Below are 24,317 nucleotides of genomic sequence, written 5' to 3' on the forward strand. Positions count from 1 at the left end.
GGTAGTAGATACACGATTGTTACTTGTCAAGAAAATCTGATCAAAAGGTATTGGGAGTAGTTCTCAGGCAGTAGGAGGGAAGCGAGAGCTGGCTGGATCTTTCTGGTCATCTTCGTCTCTGACCATACTCACCTGAGGATGTATATGACTTCTGGAATGGTGTTCTTTTTTTGCCCTTAAGCGCTAGCTTTTCTTTAAAAACAACTAAAAAAATACAGAAAGTGAAGATGAGTTTTATTTTTCACTTTGTATTTTTGATTATTTGTGTTTTTACAGTGCGAGGCAGTGCTCCTAGACCTATGTCATTGCTGTGTAGCTGAAAAGGAAAGTGGTGATAAGGCAGTTCATGACTAAGATTGTCTAGTGAAATGTGGCCATGTCCTTCAGTTCTGCTTGTGCTGTTCTGTTTTTGCCTCTCTAACAGGCACGTCAAAGGAAGTCTGTTCAGAGACCTTAGGCCTCAGAAAGGGCACAAGGATGGTGCTGTTAGGTACACTCATAATTTCTACTGTACCATTTTAGTAGGCTTACCCACAGGTTTAAACCCCTTTACCTTCTTCTATGAGTGATCGCATAAAGCTGTTTGCTCCATGATACCAAACAAAGGGAAAAGCATATTATAATGCATGTATTTTACATATATCTGAATTGCTGTAGTATAATGTAATGTTTCAAGTCCAAATTTATGACTTCTCCCCCTCCCCCCCAGCCCCCACTATCCCCCCCATGTTTATTTTGGTAATTCTTCTGTAGTTACTAGAATTGCAGTGTGATCAAATTTAAACCCATAGTTACCACTGAGGGATTCCCTGTAATATTGTTGAAGAAAAGTGTTCCTCAGTGCAGGCCCCTTGGGAATCAAGGGGAGCAGCAGCCTTGGAGCTGCATGTATAGTGGGGACCTACGGCTGGATAGCACCAAACATGGGTGCTAGGACAAGGAACAATGGATAAAATTGGGAAAGAAGGGAAATTTAGGTTAGATATATGGAAGAGACTCTTTACTGTGAGGGTGGTGAGGCACTGGAACAGGCTACCCAGAGAAGTTGAGGATGCCCCATCCCTGGCAATGCTCAAGACCAGGTTGGATGAGGATTGAGAAGCCTGGTCTGGTGGAAGAGGGTTGGAACTAGATGATCTTTAAGGTCCCTTCCAACCCAAACCATTCAAAGATTCTCTGGTTTGGAGAGGTGATATGGCTCACTTAAACGGGGTTTTCTTTTTCACTTAGCAGTGAACATCAGCATGCTGCTGCAGTGTGATCAGGAATACCAACAATCTTCTCTGGGCAAATGCTAGACACAGGATAGTCATTTAGGTTATGAAATAAAGCAGTTCAGAGTTCAGCACCTTCCTTTAACTTTTGTTAAGTCTTTGCCAGGTATCTCCCTCTAGTGCTCACAAACAAAATCATCAAACTAGAAAGTGAAGGCTCAGTGCAGTAGGCCTGTAGGACTCTGGAGGAGACTAGTTTGATCCATGCTACTTGTTTTTTATCTTTTGGCTGCATGTCTGTGCACCGAAGCCTTGGTATTTCTGCTGAAAAGAAGGTTAGCTTATCTTACGCTACTCTGTATGGGTTCTGCACATTTCTCTGTCTGAACATGTATTTCCCTCCTCACTCATCTGGAATGGCTATGAAAAATAAGCCAAATTGGCCAGTGGTGGAATTTGGGACTGCTCAAAATGGCTCTGCATCCCCATGGACTGAGCACTCTCCCACGAGGACAGTTCACATGCACCCGCAGGCAGAAAGCTTGGCTCACTTGTGTAGCAGTCTCTTCTTTTCTCTACAGAGTGAAATTAAAGCTGCTTTACCTTTTCATGCTGCTCTACCCTGACAGGCAGGTTATTGATGCCCTTTCAGGGTTCTAATTTTAATGAGAGGTTTTTCACTCAAACAGGCCTGAGGGGCCTCCGAAGCCGGTCAAAGTGCAGGTGTTCAGCCCATCTCTGTCGGCTGTGACTCCTCTGTTGTTGGCTCAGTGTTTTCTTCTCTGAGAAGCAGATGAATGCTATATACAGCACAAGCTTGAACACCTAAAATTAACGTGCCACATGCCTTATTAAGCAGTCATAAGAAACAATATGGCTCATCCTGAACGTGAAGCCAGTTTGTAAAAGACAGTTTGGAGCATAACCAGCTCCAGAAGAGGTTAGGACTGTTTCTTAAGGTAACAAAAAAACAGAATAAAAAGAACAAACAGAGTACTAAAAGAGAAGGAATTTACATACAAATAAAAGCAGCTGGAAATAGATGCCAGTAATCCCACCGTTCTGGTTTACCCCATCAAACTGTTTCTTTTTCTCCTCACCCCAGTCTTAGAGAGAGATGAAGTGATATGGCATTGCATTCACACCTTCTTCAAGGCAGGGAGAGAGGCAGAGTGAATTCATACCTTTTGCACTTGTATGGAGCCATTTTTATCCAAGTCTGCAGTAGTCAGGGAACAAAAAAAGGAGTTGTAAGAACAATGAAGAATTGGAAAGAAAGTGCTGTCGTTGAAATGGAGGCCAACCCACTGAGACATGTCAGGGTTTATTTTTCATTTTTCTTCTAGTAGCTGCTGCTTTTCTGGCATAGCTTTTCCCCCTTCTTCTTAATGAATTCTCTTCTCTGTGTTACTTCAGCCCTGGGGTTCTCTCTGGGGTTTTATTTAGTGGTACAGGAGAGAAAATGTACATGGGTGCATTATACACTTCCATGCACCACACCTCCCTCCCCATATTTGCACACTAGTAGATACAGTGGCCTAGACAGATCTCCAGGGAGGGAGAATGGAGAAAATCCTCCCTCCTTGTAGCTACTAGTGTGCAGGTAGGACTTTTTATCACAAGTCTGTAGAATACTGTTGCTCTGCAACAACTTGTCGAAATCTGGCTTGGGTTAATGAAAACAATGAAACCAGCACTTAACTTCCAAATGATTTCCATGGAGACAGCTAGACAGCAATAGTGTTTGGACTTTTTTATTCAATAAAAGTTTGAGTTATAAATATTCTCCATTTGTTTCCTATTTACAGTTGTAAAATATTTTAGGATAGCCTACCCGTCACCTGTCATTCAACGTCTCTATAAATGCCGTGAAAACATCATCGTGAAATAAAAACGTCTTATTTTCAACCCACAAACCCAATTCCCACACACTCACCAAATAAAATCAAAGAGACAAAAAAGAGGAGAGAAGGAACCGGGGGAATGGGGAGCAAGAGGAATACAGTACAGCAGGCGACAATGCAATATTTGCTACACAGTAGCAAAGGAAATGGGTACAAAATTTAGTCTGCTATGATGACAAGCTTCTCAGGACATTTGTTATAGACCAGCGCTGTCCAGTGCATTTCTGAAGGACCAGTTGAAATCCAAATTCATTTTCATTGTTTTCCTGCAATTCCAGGCAGCGCTTGGATTTTCGGTTCTGGATAGGGCCTCCCTTTAAGGATGGGGGGGGAAAAAAGAAGAGTTTGGATTAAACATTGTGAACTTATTGCATTGCTACTCCATGTGGTAATATAAATTATAGAACATCCCAGTGTCCATCTACGAAAGTCCACTGCTACTGTGAAAAACGCTTCAGTCAGAAACAAGATAAGCACTAGGTTGGATTTGGAATGAAGGTTCTTTTGTCACAGGCTGGTTTAATCTCTGATGCAGTTTGGAATAGCCTCAATTGCCTGGTTTCCATTTCAGCAAATGGGATTTCTGGAATTGAGCTGTGTTTCCATGCATTTTAACCACGAGTCAAAGCTTTTCTGTTTGCTTCAGTTCCCTGACTTTGTGGCTCTGCTGCACTTCTGAACATCAAAAAAAGGCAAACGAGGCCAGGGGTGTCCTGTATAAAGGACAAAATGCAAAAAACTGTTTACTGTTTGAATACTGAAATGTCTTTTATAATCTTATGTTGCTAATCCTCAGTATTGAGTCTGTTCAATTCTCAGCTTAATACTGCAATATTAAAGCCCAGCCGTCACTGCTGAGTTGCATGAAGTCTTAAATCACTGGGGCTATCAGCAGTTAACTACAGACCTCAATTACAATTAAATTGCCATGCAGGTGACATAAATTACACTTTCCCTCCCTTTAAATCCGTTTTTAGTTGGTTCTCTCATCCTCTCCCCTGTCTAATAAAGGTAATAGATAACTTGTAAGCATTATTATCTTGGAAGTTTCTTCCAAGATACACAGAGTAGAGTAATTGTACAGAAGTCTGAAAGTGGCTTTCCCTAGAGTGTCTTGAACCTGTGTAGTCAAGAATTACTGGCTTAATCTGCAAATCAAAGAATGGAGCGTTTGTCAGTACAGATTAGTGCATTTGAAAAGTGTACATGGAAAGAGAAGCTGCATTTAAATTACTTATTTGTCCAATGGAAAAAAAATAGTTGCTATAAAAAACCCCGGCCCCATACAAAAAAACCACCACCTCATAGTTTTCTCCAAGTCTGCGTTATAGCTTGCATTATGAAGTCGTAACTGGGAAAGATTTCTGTTATAATCACAAGTCTCTTGGCATAAATATATCGGCTGTGTGCTGTTTTAGAGCTGCTTCTTCCTCAAACAAGGGCCGCTCGTGCCATTCAGTACAGGTTCTGCTTCATTCAGAAGGGAGGCTGAGGGTCTCCTCCTATCCTACCAGTAGTGCTTTCTCCAACAAGTGACTTCTAAAATAATTTTTTGGGCCTGGCTAATGCAATACAGAAACAGTTTTGAAAGCTCCACATTTTAAATATAGCTTTGGGAAAGTGAGACCATTTCTAGAATAATCCACAAAAATTCAAAACATGAGGCTCCTGTAAATCCTTATGGTAGGCCTATGTGCAGTCTTGATACAATTTTCACTGATTACTTTACTAGACAGACAGGTATACAGAGGTATTTTAATATACCTCCATAACAAAATGCTGAGTGAACTGTATTTTCCTACCGCTGTATAACCATTATTGACATTCGTATTAATAACAGTAGTTAAGTTTGGGTGCCTGGTGGGAGCATAAACTCTAAGCTATCCAAAAGCAATAAAACTGCAAGACATGCAAGAAATTTCAAGAAACTAGGATGAAAAATTAGTCAAAGCTTTATTATGTGCTATTTGTTCTCTTATCCTAGACATGCACCCTACACAGCCCTCCTCAGCCCCCCAACCTCCCTGGTTAATTTGGCCTTCTAAAATTCATTGTACTGAGATTGATTTTCCCCCCATCCAGCCCCCCCCATTAATGAGATCTGAACTAGGTTCTTCACATATAAAGCTCTAAGGTAATAGATATTTTTCTCATTGCAAAAATCAACAGTTGTTCTGTTTTCTTCTAGCAAAACATAATGTTTCTGTCATTAGTGAAAGCTGTTGAGTATAGTTTTTTCACTGCACAGACTCAGTGTTGCATGGCACCCAGGGTCAGCTATCTGAGTTTAAACTGGGAATTGGGAATTACAGTTTACAAGTGTTTCTGCCAAAACCCAAACCCAAGATTAACTTCCTTGTGTTTTCAGCTGATGCTGGAGGTGCTTATGTTGCTGTTGGTTATGTTAACTAGTTTTGAGTCTTTCATTTATGACTTGTTCCTCATCCCAGTTTCAGTGTCTGAGACATCCTCAGCTCAGATCTTGCACTGGAAGCTGAAGAAAGTTGTCCCACTTTTTGTCTTGTTAGAAGACTAACTCATTCAGGACACTAGTTCAGGTCTATTACTTGCCTGACTTTTGAACTTGGGATGTGAATCTGTGTATGGTACTTTTAGGCTTTGCCTGTCATTTCTAACTTACTAGCGAAAGAGGAGGAATGGATTTAATTCTCTCCACATTTGTAAAGCATGACAGCTAAAACATGTATGTTTCCCTGGTACAACTCTTCTCACAACTCTGTGAAAAGAACTCTGTGGTGTCCACTTTGAGAACAGTTTTTATGCTTATGAACAGGAATGAGCCGGGATGTTCAAGTCTAACTTCAGCAGCTGGGCTGGAGCAAACACCTCATTTCTTGGCTGCACTTTGTGAATCCCATTCTGTGGTGCCTATTTTTTCTCCCCAAGGACAGTACATGGGGTCTAGGTCACTCACAGCTCTGTTAGGTAGAGGAAGGTGCAGCACTAAGGCATAAATACTGCCATGCTGAGTGGGAATTTTCCTGCCTAATTCCCATTTGTTTCAGTGGTGAAGGGTTCTTTCACTTGAATGAGCCTTACGGTTTTGGGGTTAGAGGAAGGAGGAGGTCACAGAAGAGACAGTGTTTTTCCTTTTTTCTAAGTCTTGTAGAGCAGACTGAGGTGTTTACACTAAATGTATTCATGTGAAACACTTTAATACAGGCAGCTACATAAACAAAGTGTAAACCCCTCCTAAGGAAAACCAAAACAAGCAAGCAACCAATAAACCACACAAAAAGCTCCTCTCACACCTCTTCTCTTTTTCTGATGTGTCCTCATATGAAATCTACCTTCTATTTAACAGAAACAAGTGACTCAGAAGATAAAAAACCAAGGAAGCTCTTTTTGATGTGGAAAGCACTCTGCATGGCTACTGAAAATCACCCTGCTGAGTACCTTGGAGCTGCAGAATGGAATGTAAAACAGACACCAAAGTTAAGTAGCAGCTAATATGTGGGAATTGAGTGTTGTACAGAGCACAGATGCTTTTAGCAGAGCAGTTTTTTTTTCCCACTAAAGACAAATGTAAAGACTCAAGCCCTGTTAGAAACAGCACAACTTAGCTCCTAAGAGACGTGAGGCCTGCGCAGAGCCATGGCTTCGTCCCTTGGAGAGGATGCAGTCTACACAGCTTTGATTCCTTTCAGTAGGCATATAAATGAAAGAATTGCTCTGAGGTACAGGCAGTAAAGTTTGTATAGTATTCACTTAAAATTTCCTGTCGTTAGTCTACTTAACTGTGTTCAGGTCCCCTTCTTATGCCTCATGCAAGCCTGGGACAGTGGTATTGGTCTGTTACCTCTGGATTGATGACAGCACACCTAGTACATGTCACAAGGCCTGACTTAGTGAGCTGTGCAAGGATTAAAGTGCATGAACTGAATAATTCCAGTGAGAAAAGAGAGCAGGCAGGACAGAGGCATCAAAAAACTAATGCTGCATTTGCTCCTCTGACTGGCTTGGCCTCCAAATTACAGTATTCCTAAAGAGTTTCTGCAGCCTGTCAGCATCATTAGCATTTGGAACCCTAAAGCCAAATGTAGGCAAAGTTCAAAGTTGTCCTTTAATTTGGTGGGTTTTTTTTGTTTGTTTGTTTTTTAAATAATCATTTAGCAGAACTTATATAAAACTCTCATAGTCAGGTTTACTGTGTTTGGCAAAATGGTTTATTGTATTACTACACTTTAGGCCAAGTGAAAGGTGAGTTGCCTAACTGGTTTCTTTTCCCCATTCTAGGTAAGACCTCTACTTTCCAATTTAAAGGCAAAAAATTGATAGCCTGGGGTAATGTCTTTAATGAGACATAAAATGTAATTCTGTAGGCTGAAAAAAGTTCAAGAGGAATTCTGCCCAGTTGAACAGAGTTAGGATTAAGATTATTGATGATGAGAGGCAGCTCAATGGCAGTGGATGTCTCAAGAGGATAAATAAATATCCAGGTCAACTGTTTTCTAAAAAATAGACTGAATGTGTCAGCACTAACAAGTTTGACTGAAAACTTGCTTCAATTTGCTCATTCATTCATTCAGTTCAAAGATCATCAGTTTCTATGAGAAGCACAAATGCTCTCAACTCTTGCTGGTGGCCTCAGACACACAGAAAACTGATTGAGTGCTTCATAACTGTACTTTTAATGTTAACACTATCAGAAATCACACATCCTGTTACACAGAGCGGAAGACAATACTTTTGACTTCCTTTAGAGTTATTGTACTTTCTGCATATCTACTGTATGTAAGAGCTTTCCAGTCTTTCACTGGAATTTATTCAATAATACAGCATTTAAGGATGCACTTGCAAACCCTTGCAGTAACAGGATGGTCCAATGTGCCTGGTAGACAGTCCCATGGGATTCTGTCCAACGTGAAACTTGCTTTTAGAAAGAGCAGCATGTAGCAAGTATATCCTTACTTATTCTAAGTTAGAGCTAATAAGCTGTGCAAAGTAATTTGACAGTTTTTGCTGAACTGTTCCATGGGTTTTGTTTTGGTTTATTGGGGTTTGTTTGGTTTATTGGCTGTATTTGTTCTCTAGGGTGGTAAAGTGGGATAGGTCCTCTCTGGAATATTGGTCCTTGCAGAACCAGGCTTAGTTGAAGGATCTCATATGGTTTCTCTGGTATCTAGATCATCTCCTCTACAGAGGGCTACACATGGGACAGAACCCTGGTACAGCTTTCTTTCTAAATGCCAGGAATAAATACAACTTTTCTGTAAATAAATGCATACAGGGTATACACCCCATGTAACCTGGAACTTCTGCCCCTCCATACTATTGCTGCTGCACACCTGGGGTTTCATACCATGTTACACTACTCGGATAAACTCCCTTCAAAACAAACCATGTTCAGAATTAATGAAAAAAGATGCATTAAGAAATTTCTGTAAACATATACGAAGCCAAAAATATCTGAACAGCTTCTGTGTTTACTTGCAAAAAAATCTCACCATATGGTTACTGAGCCTTTGTGCAGAATGACAGGCCTTTTAATCAGGTGACATTTACTGGTTGCAGTGTAAACAGCTGGTTTTTTTCTGGCTGTTTTTAATAAAAATTTCCCATTATATTTACTCTCTAATTTTCTTCAGTAAGAATTCTCTTCAGGAAGAACCAAGTAGTTTGCTGTTTTCTGTTACTCTGAAGTTGGATTGCCAAGGCTGTGTTTTGATGTATGAACTAAAAAGCACTTGGCAAGAAAATAACAGAGATGCTACTTAACATAATTTAGGTATTTTAAAGGAAGGATTTGAATGTGGCTATGTGGCACCATTAAAGCTGAAAAATAATTCTCAAAATAGACCTGACTTGGTCAATTTAGTCATTGTTTTACTTGGCACATCTGCTAGATGTAATCTGTGATATTCCAGTCATTTAGGTAGGTGTGATGGGGCCTGTGAGCTGCAAGTTGTTGTGCTGGGATTCCAAATTTCCCAGAAAAAGCAACACAGGAAGGGAAAATAGGGAGTTAGGCTTGTTGCTTTAGACTGAACCAGAGCCTCATAAGCATGAAAGTTAAGACAGGGTTTGTTCACTTAAAAAACTGAGGGATGTTGAATGAATGTATCACTGAAAATCAGACTGATAGTTATTTTTCACAAGTTACTTTAAAGCATGTGCTTTTCCTAACAGAGTTTAAGCCTATTTTTTGCTCATCACATTAAAGCTCGTGTTATTCTACCTAAAAGAGGAAAAAAAAAGTGCTTTTACCAGCTTGCCTAACCATGGGTGATATTTCAGGAAAACGTCTTAAAAGGTTAATGAGTGTATCCCGTCTCATATCACATATACTATATAGATCATTGCATTCACTAGTCTATTAATTTTGTATTTGGACCTCAATCAGTGACCTCAAATATTTACATGTTCGCTCTGCCTTTGAGGCAGAAAGTCTAATCTTCACTGTTGCTCTGATACATTTGAATAGAAGAATTATGGTGAGGTATATGAGACATAGATAATCTCCACTCAAAACAGAACACTTGATCTTCCCATGCATTTCTCTGGAATATTGGGGTAAATTTTCAGTGACTGTTACTGCACCAAACTTAATCCTAAAGAAAATTGCTTCAATTTTACAAGGCATTTTTTCCTCTGTGTGATCAATTCTGTACAGACGTTGATGCAGTGAGGAAGTGTTCATAGGAAAAAGGGAATAATTCATCCCATACAGTAATTAATGTATCTTCAGTATTGCCAACTGCTTGGAAATACTGGATGATGTTATTTGGTTTAGGATTTCTACTTTATAGTTGCAAAAAGGATATAGGTATATATAATATAGAGGGAACTTCTCAAATCTAAAGCAGTATGATAAACTTCACAACTCTGTCAAACGGGTTTGCTGTAAGTAAAACAGAATCTATAGCATACCCCTTGTTATTCAAACCCTTCATCAATTAATTTTAACTATTTAAATTGAAATATTTCTCAGTGAAGTACATTGTTAACTGTTGCTCTTCTTCAAAGGCACTTACTTCCTAATATATTTGATAACTGCTGTGAAAATAAGGTGCATTTAACTGCTATCATGTGTATGAAGTATTATATAAAGCAGGGTGATATATTTAAAAGGTGTTGTCTGTCAGCTATTTAGATCCCTATTTACAGGGATTTAGATAGGCCTACCAGACACACTTAAAATGTGAATTTCTTTCTTCAATACTAACCAAAACTAATTGCTATGTATAATGTAAACTTAAGTGGTGTGATAATAGGGATCAGCCAAACCATTTTTTAAGGAAAAAGTTATTTTTTTTCCTCTTCCTACACTCGGAATCTGTTGTCAAGCCACCCAAGCCTTGGTCTTAGAGCCACTTGCTCATAACCAATGCATAAATACTATGAAACATCCTCTGACAGTGGAATTACACACATCATTCAACAGTTAAACCGTGATGTAGACATTAAACTGTTGTGTCTCATTCCATTACCAAGATGTCTGAGTGAGGGTTCAGGTTTTAGATAATCATAAATGCTGGATTTTTATATTGCTGCAACAAATTTTTTTATTCTGCAGCTGTGACAAATCAAATGATGCAGCCTGATCTGTATGTCCAGACTGGGTTTTAGAAGCTAGTGGTTTGTGCAATCATTTTCTGTTTTGTTTAATCTAGATTGGCTACATGGATATAGAAGAGCCCAGGTTCCGAGCACAGCCCTTTAAAGGTGTAATAGTTAAATTTTCAGGATGTAAAAAATACTTTAATTTTCAGAATTAAAGTATTAAAACAAAGGCAACTAAACCTGGCAAAAGGAAATGCAGTTTCATACAGAGAATGTAACTGCAATAGAAAAAACAGACATACAGCATTAAAATCAGAAATGGAATGTATGGATTTATAACTGTCACTAATATCTCTCCACATATATATAAAATTTTATCACAGATTTATAACAGACTGTGAATAACAAGATTAAGAAAATAATACCTTGAAAAGAAATAAATTCAAGCCTTCACTGAAATACCAAGAAACTCTTCAGGATATGATAGCTCAAAATGCATTTTTCCTTAAGAAAATGGGGATAAAACTAAGAAAATGGAAGGAAGTTTTATAGTAGAATACATTAGCCAGACTAGAAAGATCATTAGACATTTTTCAGAAACATGAATTTTTACTTTATCAGCACTGGCCAGGAAACTTTCCTGACATACTAGAAAAACATCTGCAGAAACAAATATTTTAGGTATACAATATGATTTTTAAAATTAATTGTGGAACCCAGGGATGTGTGTGGGGGTGTGGTACAGTGGGAAGCAGATTAAAAAGAGAATCCTTTATCCATACATAGCCCTGATAATTATGGCTAAATGCAGGATTTACAGCTGAACATATTGTTTGGTTTTGTTTTGGCAGCAAATCCAGATGATGGTGTATTATGCTGATCTTCTGATAGCTAGGATTACCTGGTAAGTCCTTTGCAGTAAAGCAAAAACTGGCTTTATGTTGTGCAGTTGATAATGATGGGGCTTTTCTGACCACAGCTGCTGTCCTGAGTAACCAGCGAACTGGACAAGCCATTTAGAAAACAATTACACGCCTTTTTGAGAACTAACACTCACAAAAGAGTGAGCTCCAGCAATTCATGTTGGTGAGAGATGATTCACAGATTGATATTTTTGGTTTGGTTTTTTTTTTCCTCGCTACTAGATAGGATGCTGTTCCCAAGTGTCTCTCCTGCATCCTCCTTTGCCTGCTGTCCTGCCTGCTAGCATTCAGAGAACTGTAAATGCAGAAACCTCTATACTAAGTAGTCACTGACTACTTAGTGCTCGAACTTTGAAGCTCTAAAGTTCTAAATTTAAATTTAAGATATGTTTCTAAACTATATAAGGTCACTACAATAAGAACTGCTACATTTTGTACCTCTGGTACTAGCAGGAGTGTTGGATATTGGTAAATCCTATGTTCCTAAATGTTTCTGGAGTCTTGAGTGAGACCTGGCCTATAGAAAAGTATCCAAAGTTATTGCTTTTTTTCTGCAGAATAATTTTGCTCTAACTAAAAATACAAATTTTTTTTCTTATATAGTTTATTTTCATAGATTGTGCCATGCATAATGAAACAATATTTTGATACAACTAGGAAAAAGATGGGAGTGCTGGAGACATTGGCTTTATTTGCATATTTTAAAAATACGTTTTGTGAAAAGCTCAGAAAAGTTACCTTTTTCTCTTTCATTCTGAGATTACATATAAATGACTTCTGCAAACAACTCAGGCTTGGTTTATCTGCCTTGATCTAGGCTTGCTTCAAGATGTCTAAAGTGGAAGATGGAGAAAGGCAACAAAGATACTTCGAAGTGTGATGGAATATTCAGATGGTGGGGAGTTACAAAATATACAAACAGGAAATAGAAACAGGACTTGGCTTAGGATGTGAATGAAAATTAGTGGGACCTGACTTTAGTGATCAAAAGTATGAATACCAGTGAGAAACTGTCAAACAAACTTTCTCAGGAAAAAATGTTAGTTTAGAAATTTGCAAAATTGCTGTGATTTATTAGGATATAGGAAACCTGTTGAATTCATTGTCACAGGCATCAGTGTTCAGTGACTGACTAGATGTTTTTGATGGGCTGAGTTAATTTTAAGAGTGCTGATAAAACAACTCTTTGTAGGCGTGCTGAGATGATCATTCAGACAAATCAATTCTCAATCTTCTCAAAAAGAGCACATCAGGGGTCAAAAAAGTAATCCTCCTTCTGGTCCTACAGTGAACTGCTGGCTCAGAAGAGAGCTCATTTCTGTGAAACAGCAAGCACTGACCACTGCCTGAAGCAGTCTTCTAGATGAGGTAATTAATCCAGTTAATTAATTTTCTGATCTGTAATGCAGCAAATTGTGTATTCCTAGGTTTTGCCTCTTTGTTTGGTTTTGAAGTAATCATCATTTTGGTATATAGAATCACAAAATTGTTTAGGGTAAAAAAAGACCTTTTAGATTATCGAGTCCAACTGTTAATTCAGCACTGCCAAATCCACAACCAAACCATGTCCCCAAATGGCACATTTACATATCTTTTAAATACCTCCAGGGATAGTGACTCCACCACTTCTGTGGGCAGCCTGTTTCAGTGCTTGATAACCCTTTTAGTGAAGAAATTTTTCCTGATAGTCTCTTTTCTCAGTGACAGGATGAGAGGAAACAGCCTCAAGTTGTGCCAGAGAAGGTTTAGATTGGCTAATACCCACCTTGCTACAACCTCCTCCCAGGTAGAGTGATAAGGTGTCCCCTCAGCCTCCTTTCCTCCAGAATAAACCCCCCCAGGTCCCTCAGCTGTCCCTCAACAGACTTGTGCTCCAGACCCTTCACCAGCCCCGCTGTCCTTCTCTGGAGATGCTGCAGCACCTCAAAGTCTTGCTGGTAGTGAGGGGCATAAAACTATACACACTGACATCATGCACCTGAAGCTCATGCCTAAGAGCACCTTACTGCTTTATTTTCTTTTTCTCCTTATGGAGGAAAATATTGTTCTAACATAGCATATATAGAAAACTGATGTAAAGACAGCTTCCCATTGTTATTTACCAATCTAGCAAAGGTGATGCCTAGTTATTCATCTTCAGCCAGACAAAGAAGAAACTCCTTTCAGCACAATCAGGAAACCCAAGATTTTTATATTTTCCCACAGATATAATAACAGATTCCCAAAGATTTTTGAGGTTTAGATGAGAGCAATGCCTATTTGTTTGTGAGACATAACTCCTTTGGAAAACAAAAATACTGAATGACAATTTTATTTCTTTTGCGTGTGTGTGTTGTATTCAATTAATCCAGGTTTTCTAACATGAATGCTCAATATGAAGGAGGCTTAGCTCATTTTAACCCAGAAACCAAACTACTTCCATTGTCATTATATGCTTATGATTAAACCAGTCTCTAGAGACCAAGAAATAAATTGAGTGCCAAGTCAAGAAAATTAGGAAACGAATCTGCACTAGTATTTCAATTGATCTGCATATTCTAACATGGGAATTTAGGTTGGGCTCTTTGGGACTCTGATCACAGTGTCTAGATAATGAAAATGGCTTTTCCCTAGTAACCACAAAAAGCTGATTATCATTGATATTGGAAAAGGAATGTCCTTGCTGCTGCAGTACAAACCTCACAGTTTATTCAGACAATAATGGAAATCATGTATTTTTCTGTCTGTTGTACCAAGAGTCATTGCTGTTGGGTTCAGGATACCAGACTTAATGGCCTGATCATTTCACTGAATGACAAACCCTCTTTTCTTGTCATATACATCATTGTTTCATCCTTATTTATTTGACTTTCAAGGGAACATTTTTCTCATCTTTGCATCTTGGACTGCAGGGGGTTATTTGGTAGCCAAACCTTACTTCCATTGGAATTAAAGATGCAACCTTTACTGACTTGATCAGGACAGAGTTTTGTTTTCATCTGGAAAGTTACAAATAATAAAAGATGTATGCTAAAGGCAAAAATCCTTCCATCCATCTCACAGCTGAGGAATGCAGAACCCAAGAAGTGATTGGTGCAGTAATGCAAAGAGGGGACCGGGAACAGAGCTCAGATCTCCCAAAACTCAGCTGCTTCATTTGGTAAGTGCTGGTTATCAGATAAGTTGTAGGAAATAATCTGGATTTGGCCATTCTTTTACATGCCTGATGTTAGAATGCCATGCAGTACCTCTTCAGCAGCAGCTGTCATTGTGATTTTTAGATGGAGCCTATCTGGACATCTGAAATTAGGAAAAATCATGCAGAACTAGAACAAATAATTTCTTTGTAAAATAAATGTGGCGTTTAAAAATTATATGCTAAAATATGCAAATAGGGTATCTGTTTTGAAGGAAAAACATGGGTATGTGTTAACTTCCTTCTAAATTAATTCAGCACAAGTGTCTTTGGATTTTAAATGTAGTCCTCAGGAGAGTAAATACTGCATAATGTGATATGCTAGAAAAGACTTGAAATGCACCCACTAAAAGCTCATTTTATTGCTGTATTCACCCACAAACTTTCTAGCTGGCAAGTTCTACACCTAATTTTCAAAGATTAAAACTTGCTACTAGAAAATTACTCCAAATAGAAGACTAAATTGCTACAATGGAATTTTGATCATCACTAGCTACAGCAATAATTGCCAAGCAAATTTAACATTAGTTGTTAAAACACAATACTATATAGTAATATTTGTATTTCTTATTTTTTGTACATGTTTTTTGCTTATACATTTTCATATTTAAGTGGAAGTCAAGTATTCAAAATAGAGAAAGACAGAATGCTTTCAGATTTTTGTACTTCTCAACAATTCCATTCTGCTTAAATGGGACTAAAGGGTTTACAGGCTTATAGTAAGACATATTTCAAGGAGAATAAAAAAGAAATTCTTTAACATACCTGTTTCTTTAAATTCATGTTGTCATATTAAAATACAACAAGAATATTAAGTTGCACATGAATTAGGGACAAATTTAGAGCAAAATGAAAATTAAAACATTAACTATTACTGTCTCATGTCTAAGCAGACCAATGGTTCAAATTTCTTTTCCTTCAGCTGTAACACATTGTGCAGTTATCCAGTTTGTTAAAATATAAGGTACAGGCAAGCTAGGGTAACATTTGATCGAAAATGGGCAAAGAATATCTAAATATAGAAGAAAGTGCTGCTGTACCCATACACCACCATTTCACTGGGGCTCCTGGGGCTTGTGGATATGCTCTTTTGGGTCTGAAGTTCAAAACTTCACACTGGGCAACACTGGTTATTTAAAAATCAGATACCCTCACTAAAAGTACAGGGTTTAACCTAGTCTGTTGGTTCATTTAATTGAATAATTAGGTTCTATTTTCCTTTGTATTTCTCCTGCAGGATCAAAGTCTGTATTTCTTTTAACAGGATCACAACCCCTTTCTGTTCTGAGCTGCCAGGCAAACAGCACTGCCTAATTATATAGCTGTATAGCAGTACAGCATGTCTTATACCACAAATACATATTGAGAGTATTTGCACCCTTTGGGATTAGAAATACAGCATAAATCCAAATTCTTGATAAATTAATGATGCTGGTTTTCTATCCTGTGGCTCTCGTAATGGAAGAATCTGATGAAGTTGATGGGGACCACTGTTCCCTTAGACACACACAGCTCTACTGAAATGAATCCCTCTGGTACACTGATGTCCTTGGCTAATGCATGGGCTGAAAACTAGAGTGGACATTAGAAGGAATTGGGCTCTGCATCTGCACTGTGTGCTCAGCAAGGGGGCATATGAAATTGGTAAATTGGTACACAGACTCTCTCCTTGCTTCATAGGCCACCAGTTTAATCCTGCCATGCAGCCTGCATCCTGCATTCCTGTGCTTTTCTGGGATGTGGTTGTGGGTAATGGTGCTAGCTAGCAGTAGTATTGCATTATCTATTATCTAATATCTATTTAAATGAGATCTAAATCATCATACTTTTCTGTGGAATACTGTAACAACTCAGTAGTTAATTTGCTTGTCTGTCTTCCCTTTTCTTTCCAAAGCAATTCCTACTATGATATTTAGGAAATGATACCACAGCTGTCAACAACAAATTTTGTTTGCAGTTTCTCAGGATAGCACAAACCGCCCCCTCCAAACATTTCTGAACTGGAAGATCTCCTGTGGAAACCTGCAGCACTGACTATAATCACAATTCCCCACAACATGCAAAGCTATGTTATCAGTGGGTATGGGAAGAGGACAGAGCTGAGATGTAGGCCCTGCACATCCTCTCCCTCCCATGAAGGCTGTGGTGAGTGTCTGTCCCCACAGATGCATTTTTCCCACCTTTCTATGGCAACCACACTGGAAGGTGAATTACTTTATGCCGTAGCAAAAGGAATTCAACATGGAGCAGCCTTAAAAGGATTAGTCTCAGGGTTTTAGGTCAGCCTTGTGTTCTCTCTTATACCTCTTTTTACACAGAGCCCTCACCTATCAAGTTTCTCACGACAGCAAATAGTGACAGCATAGGTAGTCTGATTAGCATAAGGGAGTCACAACCCTATCCAACTAAGTAGAAACATGAAGATACTTCAAGATAAAGAGTAGTTACAGAAAAACCCTCCTTTTGTCTTTCTTATGCCTCTGGAGGACTCCTGACATGATGTAAGTGTACTTTCTCGCTGACCTGCTGCCACCCAGGTGAGGTATGTAGAGATGAATTTCACTTGTAAAGCAAACGTCTGACCTGCCATCAGCAATAAACCTGAGAAATCAGACTGGAGACTTCTTAAAACCCCAAGCCAATCCAATCCCTCCAGAAAAACTGATTGCAGCATTTAGAATGTGCTATTTCTTTAGCGCATGAACAAACTTAATCATCAGAGAGTCAGTTCAGAAGAGCATGGTTCTGGCCATAAGCAGCTTCTACTGAAAGATGTCCTGCGGTGTGCTGGCCTACATCCTACATCTTGTGGCCCCTTCTCTGTCACCCCACAGACCATGTAACACAGTCACTGCAGCAGTGCCAGCAGCTTTACTGAGCAGTGACTGTCATACCCGAGTGCTGCTGACCTGACACTCGGTTCCAGCCCTCAGTTCCTCAGGGAGCACGGTGCTGCTGCCAGCATGCTGTGTCTGCACCTGCTCCTTGACGAAAAGAACTCACAGGGTGTGAGCAGGATTAATTGTTTACTACGAAAAAATGCACAGCTGAGGTTAGTTTTTGCTTTCCTTGTGGTTCATAATGCCAGAGAAGCTTCCTTGCTTAAAGTAATATTTTGGTAAAATTCTGGTCGTTTTACTACTACTTAATTCTTGTCTCTATCCTCTCTGCCTTGGCTTATTTCTGATCACTTACCATTTTTTTGATATAAGGTCTAATTTTGTTCTGATTAAATGAAAAAGCGGTGAGAGAGACTGAACTAAGTGAACTGTCAAACACCTAGGAGGCTTACCAGCACAGAAGTATTTCCAAAATAAACATTTCCCTAAGAGAAGACTTGACAAACAGCCTGAACAATAGGATTCTTGAACCCTACCCAGCTGGTGTAAATCTTTTCAGGGCTAATTTACATAATTTGACATAATTACAGTTATAAGGACTTGAAGAAGCTTTGGAAGAAAGAATGTCACTGAAGCCTACATTTTATTGGGTCTTACTGCATTTGGCAGCCATACAAAACTGTGGAGCATGGAAATGTGCTTAGATAGATCCTGATTATACAAACACATAATACGAGCTTTGAATGCTCAATGCAAGTTTGCCCTGTGCAGAAAGATGCCAGAGGTATTTTCCCTCCATTTGACTGTCCACCAAACCACCATTTTGTCCACAAGGTAGCAGTGGACATCTGGCTGCCTGACTCCAGCTGCCTGCAACTGAAGGTAGCTGGGGAATTTCAAATTTTAAAACCAACGTAAAAGATAAATTTTTTAAAAATATATACACATATATATATATATTTAATATATATTATATATATATATACATACACATATTTATATGTATGTGTATACACACATGCTTGTAATTATTCAAATATGCAAATTAATAATTAAATAATACTGAACTAGATCTATGGAGGCAAGGAGTCTCCTAGCTCAGGATGACTCCATATTCTACTTTTGTCATATAGAATTCGCTCATCATTACACTTCAACAGGGCAAAGGACGAGGAAAATGTTATCCGAAGAATAATTTTTTCAAAAATCTGTGCAGTCTTCTACCAACCACATCCATGTCCTACCACAGACTATTGTGGTGCCTCTCAGGTTATAGTGTGACACAGTGAGACTGTTTCCTCCTTCAAATTAATTCAACATAAATGGAATGCAGGAAAAAATACTGATTTTTGTGCTGGTCAGGGAAGTCTAGGTCAATGGGTTTATCCTCCTTTAGGTGGTCAGTTTGTTTTCCCATTCCCTTTCTGTGACAATTCACCACTTGCACTGCTGTATTTTTAATTATCTGTAGCATCAGACAGTCTTGTTGAATGGCTCAAGAAAAGTCCAAGCACACTCGCAGCCAAAGGAAGGTGCTATAGAAAGCTGCAACCAAAATCTACATTTTAACTAATACTTCACAAATTTCAAGACTACATAAGCATCCTGCTTACTTGCAGGAGTTCTGCTCACTGCACAATATGGAAAAGAACCACCAGAGCTTTAAAAAAGTAATAAAAAAAGACTCTTTTCAGAGAGACAGCTTCCAGCATATTCACATAAACACATCTTTTCACCAGACTAAATGGGAGCATTTCAAAGGGAGTTGATCAGTTGATCTTGGCAAGCCTTGATTACATTCATTAGCTTTCTTGTAGCTTACAGAACATACCCAGGGCTGTGTATCCGGCTGTATGTTGAGCAATAATGACATTTCAATTGCATTGGGTATTAACTAAATCCTTTTTGAACAGAAAGCTATTAATTATTTCATTTGTCTCTTAATTTATCCTAAAGAAACAACTAATTAGCTTTCACTTCTCCTGGGCAGAAGTTCCTTTGTAGAAGGAACATAGAGTCCATAGAGTCTAGTTTAACAGCACTGCAACTTCACTGAGAGACTGTGTTTGGAATGTGGAATCAAAACAAACCTAATGCAGTTAAATACCATTTTTGAAGCTTTTAATGGCTAAATTATCAAGGCATTCTACTGCTGCCCCTCAAATGAGACCTAAGATAATCAGATCTAAGATAGTAGCAGTATCCTGGAGTAGAAACCATTAAATATCACCAAAGGGTTGGGGTGATACAGAGCAATCACTGAATAGGTGAACAATACTAAAATGTTACTGAAATACTCTTTAAAGAAATATGTTAATTATACTTTTTAGAAATTATAAAAAAATCAAGTGCAGAGATGGATACAGTGAGGTCCTGCTCATGGCAAGACTGGTGTTAAAATTTGTTAGAAGGCATAATTAAAACTTTGCCCTTGAGGGGGACTGAAAGCAAAAGCTGGGATGTCTCTCCAGTTTAGGGATTTAAGGTCTACTGCTTGAGAGTTACTGTTGAAAGACAAATATCTGGATTACTTTCAAGTAAAAAGACAAATTATGTTAATAGTATGCTTTGGTTATTAGTGTCCAGATGCTCTCTGCACCAAGACTGATGTTAAACTGTATTAACAAGGTCCTAAAATATGCAGATAATGGCTGTTATAGAAAAATAAACTAATGAGTTGACAGAAAAGATATCTGCAAACTCACATGGATGTTACAGAAAAAAATAAATGCAGGAATAAAATTACTTCAGTGATAAGCTTCAGCCTCTGGGCTGGAATACACAAATAGATTTGTAGACTCAAAACTGCAGAGGAGCAACTGTGAGACCAGGCAAACTCACACTTGGGATGACATTTTCCCCAGAAGCTAAGTCATGCACTTGTTTTAGAAAGTAATGTAATTTCATTTTATTGATCCAAAACAACCAACCTGTCAGTACCTGACATGGTAATCTTCCATGGTCTTAAACTTACCTTAGGAAAATCTCATCTTCCTTTGAAATTTGACTATCTTTAGCTTTCAGCCATCGGAACCTGTTTTGCCCTCAGGATAACCTGTGTCCCTCTGTGGAAACACTGATATGCTGTGAGTGACCTTGCCACTTCCTCTTAGCTAAACCAAACAGTGATCTCCATAAGCACTACATTGCAGAGCATGTTTTTAAGCCCCAGACCTTTTAAGGCTTCCTTATAGTTCTTCTGCATGTTTCTAAATAAGTTAAGAGGTGTGGACACCAGGCTTGGGCTAGGTGTCCTATCAGGATTCTCATCACTGCAAACTCACTTCTCAGCCTTTACTTGCACCTCTTTCTTTATCTGTCTCACACTCCTCCACACACATACACAAAAACATTAGCCTTTTTAAGAAAGGAACTGCAAAAGTAGCTCATTATGAGGCTGTTATCACTAATGATCCGCTACTGCCTATTCTGAGTTGCTACTTCTAAACAAGCAAAAAGATTTCTGTTCCTTGTTCCTGGATTTTGGGGATTTTTTTTGGATTAATTCCATAACAGTAAACAAATTATTTATGGTGAACTTAGAAAATATAATACAAGTTTTGTACCCTCCTTTGGTAGCTGACATTGGGAGCAAATCTAAACAGCTTCCTGTCTCTGTGCAAAGGAAGCAAGGATAAATCTCTTTCTGTTCTGTTAGTGAACAGATTACTCACACTTCAGATAAAGAAACAGCTTTTAAACTTCCCGAAATGTCTGCTGAGTAAGAATTACCTGAGTAAATTGCCAGTAAAGCTTCATTCTCTTGGCTTTGGCATAATTGCATTCGATGAGCCTAGGCCTGCTGTTCACATCCACCAGGCATCTGTTGTCATCGTCGTCGATAGTGGGACTCAGAACACCCACGTGGAGCTGCTGACTGCTTGTGTAATAAACATTCTGCAACAGGAAGCACAAACAAGATTTGTGGCCTCTACACAGAAGCAGCACTTCTACCCAAAAGCCAATGGCAAAGATAAATATGCTGAATAGCAGTAGGCTGACCCCATAGTGGCTTTTTAATGATTTTCTTTCATGCAGGAAGCAAAACAAGGTTTTAAAAGTTGTTCTAAATTAGCAATTAACTGTTCATTGTTATCAACAAGTAAATGCCGGTTAAGTATTTAGGAGCAAATATGCAAACACAAGTGATTGTTATCTCATCCTGTCCCTTTTCATTGCTGTTTCCTGCGGTTGTGAACCTGGGTCTTCAAAGAGCAAGAGATATACCCTCATATGAGTGGCCTCATAGGCTTCAGTGATTACACTTAGGACCAAAGGCATGAAATTATTATATTATACAAATTCTTTCTACTCTGTTTGACTACAAAGATATATGGAGGTTTCTCTAGAAGAAAGAAAAAAAGGGGAAGGAAGGTGAGCTTGCTAGATGGAGATGATATGTCCTCTTGAAGATTAACAGGTTACATACAAGCCCAGGAACATAACACAGGACTATTCCATGATTCCTTGTTTGCTATTCACAAATAGAATTAATTTTGCTAAAATCAGACCTTTTTCTTGGAAGAACAATGAAAAAGATGAAATGGAAACATCATGCTTTAGGTGTCTTTGATAACTCAGCGGTATCAACAGATGAGAGTGGACAGAAGCACCAAATTAATGCCTCTGTCATAACATTAATGCCTTTGTCTATAACAAAAGGGAAGCTGGAAATTATGCTGTGTGTATTTGGGAATCTTTTTTGTTCCCAGAAGCTGCTGATACTACCTGCTGCTATCTGTTCATTGTTGATGTTGTAACTTGTTTTATATGTGTGTGTTCCTATGTGTGTGAAAACTCTGATAAAACAGGAGCGAAAGAAGAAAAACAGAACAAACCAGGACTGAGGAGATATGCAGGAGCTTCATGTAAAAAAAAAATAAAATATTTGAATGCTGAAAGCAGTCAATGCAGGGGTTGAATATAATGAAAACAAATGGTGGTGTTTCTGGGCAAGACTAAATCCCCTATTTACCCTCCTGTAACACTGCCAGAGCAGATCTGCAGCAGATGTAAACTGACAGAGTTGTATAAAAGTTAATGAAGTTGCCATTAATGGTTTAGACCAATCCAAGGTTTTGCCCCCCTTCATGAAGTTTTGTTTTTTTCACCCCACAGAAATGATAACAAGTCTGAGCTGGCTGAAGTGAGGTGAGTCTAGGTTTTAAGAGGCTGAACAGAGAAAAGTTGAATAGTTCAGTCATGCCTTACAGGAGAAGAGCAGGGTAATAAAAGGACCTAGCAGAGCACATTTCCAGATTGTTGGTTGTGAGGGATTGAAGTAAACTGTAAGAACTATGGAAAGACTAACAAGGTCACACCCCAACAAACTCCATGCACAGGTCAGGTTATTAACATTCCTGCAAACAAAACTGATGCCTTAGAAGAGCAATAAACATTTAGAAAGCACTTTCTAGACAGACAAACAGCAACTACTTTAGACACATTTACGATCTATTCAGATGTGCTTTTATTTTTAGAGAGACTGAGGTAGTCATATAGCAAGATGATCTTTAAAGGAGATTGCTAGGAAACACTAACTCTACAGATGAACATGTCGTTGCAGCTCGTTTATCTCTTACCTGGGATTACTACTAGAAAACAGAGAGGGAAATTGTCATTTATTTTCATTTTCAACTAATAGGAAGGAATTTGTTATTTCAGCACATTGTCACCACAGATAACACAGTAGAAGAAAATAAGGGAAGTTTTCATTTTTTTTCTGAATGATATGCATCAGTCACTGGAAACAAATGAGCAGGCTTGGCTGTAACTCTAAGAAGTGCATGCTATAGCTCAAGGTTGCTCATGCAAAAGGGGTGTGCCTGCAAACCCTCAGGGCTGAGCTGTTTTTATTAGCTCAGTCCCCTCAGCCTTTCACAGAAGCCTGAAGGCTGCAGGTAATCATAGTAAAGCTCCACCAGCATTTTATTTTTTTTTTGTCAAAGCAGAGATGGTTCAATCTGAGCATCTTTCTGGGCAGAAGCAGAATGATGGCTCTGGCTGGGGGAATTACTCAATTCAGTTTGTTGGCAAAACTGTACAGAAGTAGAAGAATCAAATGCAATTATGCCTAACAGATTTAATTAGCAGGTTCCTCCTTATTTTCAGAGAACTCAGCCTATCTGCTAATATCACTTCATTTTTCATTGTGGACCAGTTAGAAAAAGAGGTGTGAAATCTTGAATGCTCACCTAGTATTGAGAAAGGCACTCTGCAGCTCATAGGTGGTATGTAAAAATAGGGTCAAACTGGAACAGACTGTGGTAGGGTGGCAGTCTGTCCAATAAGACTCGATTTTAAGATGTTGCTTTGCTTATCCAGTAATATGGGTAATTTTGAATTATTCTCTATATTATTATAGACATTTTAGTATTTTATATAATAATATCTTATTTCCGAATTTAAAACACTGGACAACTTTGCAATGTTGGTAACTTGACTGCTATGTTTTTCTAATGGATGAATCACGTCAAAAGCACATACACTCTACAAATTCAACTGGAGCAGCATGATAGCAAGCAGCAAGGTACTGTTTTGTGTTGCACTTGGCCAGAAAACTTTTCTTGAAAGCTACAGACAATCCATGGCTCGTTTCACCCACCCTGAGAATGAAACAGACCCTGCACTGAGAGAACATAATACTATGTTAGGATGAAGAAGGACACCCATTTGGTAAAACAGAATTAACTATTGACACAACTGAGTAACATTCTTCTAGTCTGAAACCTAAAGCT

The 24,317-nt window shown here is 38.6% G+C and overlaps 1 protein-coding gene and 1 long non-coding RNA gene across 6 annotated transcripts in view; one reads left to right on the top strand and one right to left on the bottom strand.

Moving 5' to 3' along the window:
- Positions 1-2,952: 2,952 nt before the first annotated feature.
- GALNT18 (polypeptide N-acetylgalactosaminyltransferase 18) overlaps positions 2,953-24,317 on the bottom strand; it is a 228,079-nt gene continuing 206,714 nt past the window's right edge. For all 4 annotated transcript variants that reach the window (XM_017824981.1, XM_017824982.1, XM_017824979.1 and 1 more), the window contains 2 exons: positions 21,313-21,477; positions 2,953-3,432 (listed from right to left, as the gene is read on the bottom strand). In XM_017824981.1, the coding sequence (XP_017680470.1) occupies positions 3,286-3,432; positions 21,313-21,477 (312 nt within the window). In that variant the 3' untranslated portion in view covers positions 2,953-3,285. The remainder of the gene's footprint in view (positions 3,433-21,312; positions 21,478-24,317) is intronic.
- On the top strand, positions 9,854-22,716 carry LOC108502251. Of its 2 annotated transcripts, none has more exons than XR_001876397.1 (4): positions 9,854-11,546; positions 12,854-12,933; positions 14,608-14,704; positions 22,699-22,716. It is a non-coding gene; the product is annotated as an uncharacterized LOC108502251 (long non-coding RNA). The 2 variants fall into 2 exon arrangements; XR_001876396.1 differs by lacking the exon at positions 22,699-22,716 and adding an exon at positions 16,698-17,656.

Source organism: Lepidothrix coronata, unplaced genomic scaffold (assembly GCF_001604755.1).
Source record: "Lepidothrix coronata isolate B3197 unplaced genomic scaffold, Lepidothrix_coronata-1.0 Scaffold115, whole genome shotgun sequence".
Taxonomy (NCBI): Eukaryota; Metazoa; Chordata; class Aves; order Passeriformes; family Pipridae; genus Lepidothrix; species Lepidothrix coronata.